This window comes from Solanum dulcamara, chromosome 4 (assembly GCF_947179165.1).
Source record: "Solanum dulcamara chromosome 4, daSolDulc1.2, whole genome shotgun sequence".
Lineage (NCBI taxonomy): Eukaryota > Viridiplantae > Streptophyta > Magnoliopsida > Solanales > Solanaceae > Solanum > Solanum dulcamara.
This window is the reverse complement of record NC_077240.1, coordinates 4,173,409-4,180,263: the sequence shown is the minus strand read 5'-3', so window position 1 is coordinate 4,180,263 and position 6,855 is coordinate 4,173,409. Positions and strand designations below refer to the sequence as shown.

Here is a 6,855-nt window from a genome sequence, read left to right as displayed (position 1 = left end):
TTATTTATAAAAATAACTTTCAGCACTTTAAAATTCTAAAAACACTTCATACATAAAAGTTACTTTTTTTAAGTAATCCAAACGGGTCTTACTTTCTTAACGTAACATGTGCTTCTTTGTAGTCTCGTCGTACTTCCCAATAATAAGATTAAAAAACAAAAAAAACTGTGTTTCTTTGTAGTCTCATCGTACTTCCCAATAATAAGATTAAAAAACAAAAAAACTGTGTTTCTTTGTAATCTTTGTAGTTTCATCGTACTTCCCAATAATAAGATTGATCTTAAATAAAACCTATAATCTCTTTTAGAGCATATTTGAAAAGTCATAATATAATTAAAATTTGATATAATTAAATATAATTACCTTTTTTTTAGAATAATTGCAACAGATATGGGGAAAAACTTTAACCCAATGACAGAGAACCTATAACCCAACTTAACATGTTGACAAAAATAGGAATTTCACGTGATTTACTACAATAAATTATATAATAGCTTATTTATGAGAGGTGATTTTCAAAAATAAAAATAAAAAAATCATCCTCACATGCCTCAAAGAGCTAGAGTGAATAGGGTAAATCCTATTAAAATTAGTCAAGCTCAAAGTAATTAAAACTTATGATTTACACAAAAATCTGTCATAGCAAATGTTTACACAAACGAAAAATACATGACGTGTGGCACATAAATTTTCATGATTAAATATGATAATATATATATATATATATATATATATATATATATATGTTTTAATCTTATTAAATCACGTAATTAGAATAAATTAACATCTATTGCAGGCTAGCTTTCTTGAACTTTTCAGCAGTACACTTTGTAACAATGTCATCAATGAAAGCCTGCAAATTCTGCTGGGAGGAGCCACCTTCAGCCACCGCATCCTCCGCCGTTTTCTTCCACTTCAACGCGTTTTCTTTCATCTCTGCCGCCTTTGCGCCCCTCGTCGCCTCCCTCACGCACTTCTCCACTTCCTCTCGTGGAATAATCCTATTTTCAGCCTCACCTCTACACAATAAAATCCCAACTTTAAACACGTCCACTAAGTACTTAGCATCAAGAACTTGATCACCCCATTGTGGAAACGCAATAATTGGCGTACCAGTTGATATTGCTTCCATAGTCGAATTCCATCCACAGTGTGTTAAAAAACAGGCTAATGACGGGTGTGCTAAAACTTGTTCTTGTGGACACCATTGGACAATTTTAGCCCTGTCTTCAGCTTTATCCAAAAATCCATCAGGTAATTTTACTGGTAAATAACCTGTCCCTGCTGAAGGCTCTTTTAATACCCACAAAAAGTTCACCCCTGAATTTAATAAGCCATAGGCCAATTCATCAATTTGTTCTTGTTTCAATATGACTATGCTCCCAAACGAAATGTATACAACAGAGGATGATGATTTTGATTCGAGCCATTGCATTATGCCGTTATCAGACGTTAAATAATCTCCGCGAAAATCATCTCCATTGGGGGAAATTAATTTAGGGTGCTTGAATAATGGACCAACAGTTTTAATTGGACAAATTTTGGAAAGATGATCAACGAGCTCGTATTCGAGTTCTTGGAAAGTATCCATTAGTATACAAAATGGACTAGACAGTTTTTCAAATTGACCTAAAATAGCCTTCTTCAACATAGTGTAATGAGAAGCAGGGTGCAAAAAGCTAGGAACTTCGTCATGTTTGAGTAAGGGCATACCTGGAAGTTGAACTTGTCGATTAGGGTTTGATTCAGTAGGAAAAGAGGTTAATTTATGGAGATAATGGTAATAACATGAAAAACTTGCAGCAGATTGAACCCAAAGGACAGCACTAGGAATTCCGAGAGTTACAGCAACATCGGAAACCCAAGGGATAAAGGGATTGTTAATAAGACAAGAAACAGGGCGTCCCCGTTTCTCGTCTTCCTCAATCATTTGAGGAAGGAGTTGTTTACCTACCGACTCTAGATGCTGCATGTAGAGGTCGAGATCATTTCCCTCAGGCTTCGAATAATCCCAACCATCATCAATGAACTTAAATCTTATCATACCTGAACCATAAGGTGTTGGCTCATCGCTTAAGTTTTTGTTAGCTTTTCTCATTTGAGCGCCATAACTTTCAGCTGTAGAAAATGTGACGAAAATACCCTTGGCTGCTAGGCCCTTGCCGAGTCGAAGTAGAGGATTGACATGCCCTTGGCCTGGGAATGAGACCATAAACACATGAGTTGGTGGCATTTTGCCTTGAGAACCCATAATACTTTTCTCTATATTTGTAGAGTATTTCTTGGAATTTAAGAACAAGATAAATTTCTGAGTTCACAAAGTAAATAGATCAAGCTTTTTAAATAGAAAATAGAAAGGGTTGTATGCATATGCTGCCTTCAAAAAGAAAAAGGCAGCATTATATATTATAGCCTTTGGTTTTCAAACGGTATTCGACGACTCTATTGGAGCTCGCATATGGATAGTGACGTTCCCAATTAAATTTTCTTCCTACTACATCACCACAAGGTTCACCACCACATCACCACATTGCCTTTGGATATTTTTACTACTATAGACCCTAGAAGTCGGCAGCACTTAGTCAACATGTCTGCTTTCTCACAGAGGATTTTCGATATTTAATAATATTTACCAAATTGCTTTAGAAATGTACATACGTATTTCTTCGATAATAAAACCAGCTCATTTGAGTTTAATTACCTTTTTGTCCATAAAAAGCATACCAATTTTCTGTACTGTGGGTCCATTGGCCTGACAAATTTGACTTATCTTTGCTTCTCTCTTTTGCATTTGTTTCGGCTATCTTTTAAATTTGTCGTTTCCATTTTATACGATCTTTAAATAGCATTTTCAAGTTTTAATTTGTGGGTATAGGGGCAAATTTGTCATTTTGAAAAATCTGTAATTTTACGTTTTAATTTATTAGTCTTCTTTTTTCTTTTTCAGTATGTTATATATTTTAAAATTACTTAAAAATTATATTACAAATCACATATTAGCAATTTAAAATATTTCAAAGACATAAACAATTGATTTGATTTTTAAAATTCTATTAATACCACGGTAGAACAGTAACATATATTATTTGAAATGATTAAAACGTAATATAAATAATAATTAATAACCTAAAAATTTAAAAGACATGTAAAAAATTTAATTGACTCTCAAAATTGTATCAGTATCACATAAATTAAAATAAAAAAATGACATATATTAATTAAAAATAACGTAAAAATATTATAAATCATAATTATTACACTATAATATAAAAGTCTACAGCACACGTGTTGACAACGACATGTGCGTTTCTTGGAATTACATTTTCATTAAAATGTATTTTAGTCATTTAAATATTAAAAAATAATCTTCAATAATTTATATATGTAGAAATTACATAAAAAATCATACATTATAATAATTAACAATATAAAAACATATAAAAATTTACGGTCAAATAAAATTAGATTGACTCTTCAAATTTTATTTGTATCATATAAATTGAGACAAATAAAATAACATATCGTATTTGAAATGACTAAAAAGTATTATAAATTACAATAATTAATAACTTAAAAATTTAATGGACATATAAATAAATTGAGTTGACTCTCAAAATTCTATCAGTGTCACATAAATTGAGATAGAGGAGTTGTAACATATCTTAGTTGAAAATGACTTAAAAAGTATTATAAATTACAATAATTGACAACTTAAAATATTTAAAAGACATAAAAATTTGATTCAAAATTTTATCGGTGCAACATAAATTGGGACATAAGGAGTAACATATATTACCTGAAAATTATGTAAAAAATATTATAAATCACAAAAATTAATAATTTAAAATATTTATAAATCATAAAAAAAATTGATTGACTCTCGAAATTTCATTTGTATCATACAAAGTGTGATAAGTGAGTAACATATATTGGGTCCGTGATGGCACGGGCTAGTTATTTAAATGAGTTGTCAACATCTGAAAGTAGCCACCAACCATTGAGAATTAGCGAAAGCCACCGGAGGGATCCCATCGCTTTAAATTTAACGTATTTTATTAAATTTTTTCTTAAATTGTACCTAATCTTACTTATTTCCTGTAACTTGTTCTTTTATAATCATTAAAATCTCGAATACTAATTAGGATCAATTATTATTTGACGTGGTAATGATTCTAAAAAAAATCAAATACAAAAATAATGAAAATCAAGTATAAGTAAGAAAGATCTAAATAAAACACGTCAAATAGGAAGTGTGTTTGGCAGGTGTTCTGTTTAACTCAATTAATTTGTGTGGTAGATATACAATTTGGTGGTGTCTTTTTCTCTTTTCCACTATTTTTCCTTTTTATTATTATATTAGTACTATATTACGAATGGACCATAACTAGCAAACAGAAAAGTACACTGGAAAAAGGTCACGGTGGGAAAACATGTAAGGTACCTTTGGCTATCTGATACTAAATATGTGCTTTCTTATTTTATTTCTTATAATTAATAGTTACTATTCAATAATACTTATTGATTCTATTTATTTAGATTCATGAGTCACATGACTTTTAGAGGTATACAAACACTTTCTTGGATGTTTTCCTATATTTTTAGATTTAAATTTAAGATTTTTAATTAAAAATAAATAAATTTTATTATATATCCAATTACACGTTAATGGTTGGTGTGTTTCATTAGATGGATTTCTAAAACTAGCAAATACAATCATGAATTTTATTATATATCCAATTACACCTTAATCGTAGGTGTGTTTCGTTAGATGGATTTCTAAAACTAGCAAATACAATCACATTATTATGGATTGTATATTCCAATTGCACTTTATCTGAACATGTATAACTTGACCAAAATGGAAGAATTTCTGAATGGATTTTATCGTCTTGGTATTCCAACCCGATTTTATTTTGTAGTTTGATTTTTGAGATGGCACAGTGATGTGGGAAAAATGATATTTGTATGATAAAGTTTATAAAGTTTTTAAAGGTTGTAGTCTTTATATATGTTATAATTTCAAAAAGAAAAGGCAGAATAGCTAAAAAGACTCTAAATTTGACGGATTTTATTTAAATTTTTCTTAAACTATACGTACCTTAATTATTTTTTATTATTTTTTTACTATTCGTAACCCCCCTCAAACAATTAGAATCAATTATTATTTGAGGAAGTAGTGGTCCTAGAAAAATCAAATACTAAAGATAAAACAAAGTATAATTTACAGAGATCTAAATAAAACACATCAAATTTAAAGAGATTACATGTATTCTGCCTAAATAAATTGGAAATAGAAAGTGTATTTGCTAGGTTCTCAGTTTAGACTTAATTAATTTGTGTGGTAGGTATACATGCTCAATTTGGTTCTTTTTTATTTTTTTATTTTTGTCAAATACTAGTACTATATTATCAAGAAGAATTTTTTTATTAGTACAATATTACGAATGGACCATAACTAGCAAACAGAATCTAATACTAGTGTGTGTTTTTTTCTATTTTATTTCTTATAATCGATTAATAATCAATAATACTTATTGACTCGATTTATTTGGAAACTGAAATCCAGCTCATAGCTTGAATATTAAAAGTCCAATGTAATGTATCGATATTTATTTGACTATCATGTATTTTACTTTAATAAATAAAATATAAACAAACAAAATATTTATTTTTTTCACAAAAAAAAAGTGAAACAATTATAAAAGAAAAAAAAGGAGCAAAAACATAATAATTAAATCAACAATTTTTTTTAAAATAGCACAACATTTTTTTTATTATTTTTTTAATAAGAAAGCAAATGGGCAACACACACAAAAAAAGAAACAATATATAGAGGACGTTTAGATTGGCTTATAAGCTATTTTCAGCTTTTTTTGAGTGTTTGATTGGCCAACTTAAGTCACACAGTTGAATAAGAATCAAGAAATTCTTGTTTCACCGGGTTCTGATTCATCTTGGAAAGGATACCACGAGGTTAGATCCAAACATGATAACGATCCAGTAGTTATGGATAAGTTACGTGCGAAATTGAAGTCGAAATCTCCAGTTCAACATGCACTCAAAGAAGCAGACAAAAAGATTGAAGGGTTACAACATGCCCTAATCTCCCAAAGGTATGAGTTCATCTAAGCTGTGATCTATTTTTTTTAAAAATCTCGATTTTTCTGATACATTTCAATGTACCTTTCTTAATGTTCCTATTTTGATACTCAAGCTTTTGATATGGTTTTGTTATTGTTGTTCTGATACATAAGGTCTAATATTTTTTATAATTTTCTGATACATCAAGTACTAATCAAGATACATAAGGCGTTTATGACTTTTGCATTATTTACGATACATTAATTTCTGTTTTTTCTATTGTTTTTGAAATCTAAAGGTAAAATAAAGTGTCTCATATCAATATACATAAGCTCTATATGTATAATGATTAGACATGCATCTGATTCATAAGGTCACTTTTATATCATCTATTCTAATGTATCATATCAGATGTACAATGTGTCAAGTTCAAAATGTATTTAATCATTTTCCCTATCAATGCAGGTATTGAAGTACGTCATCAAAAAGATTCCTTCCACTCTTTGAGATTCGGCACTGCATATACGGCTAATTTTATTGATGATTTCAAATCATCAATAGGTGAAAAAGCTATACAGTTATTTAGGCAAACCATCCTTGGTCACTACCTAGATATGCCACATTATAATTTTCAAGGGCAAATCATCAAATGCCTCGTACTTCTTGAGGTGGAGCAAAAAAATAAAGAGGAATTGCACATTCGTCACGTGTAGGGTAATGTACTCCAATTCACAATCAAAGAATTTGCTATTATTATCAGTTTGCGATATATCG

The 6,855-nt window shown here is 29.6% G+C and overlaps 1 protein-coding gene across 1 annotated transcript; it reads right to left on the bottom strand.

The window, feature by feature from the left end:
* Positions 1 to 715: 715 nt before the first annotated feature.
* On the bottom strand, positions 716 to 2,565 carry LOC129885600 (gallate 1-beta-glucosyltransferase 84A24-like). Its single transcript, XM_055959932.1, has one exon. It carries the CDS (start codon positions 2,249 to 2,251, stop codon positions 788 to 790), a length of 1,464 nt encoding a protein of 487 aa, XP_055815907.1. The 5' UTR covers positions 2,252 to 2,565; the 3' UTR covers positions 716 to 787.
* Between the last annotated feature and the right edge of the window lie 4,290 nt (positions 2,566 to 6,855).

Bases quoted from the DNA above. Each gene is read 5' to 3' on its own strand.
- LOC129885600 (XM_055959932.1), bottom strand. From the start codon at position 2,251: ATGGGTTCTCAAGGCAAAATGCCACCAACTCATGTGTTTATGGTCTCA.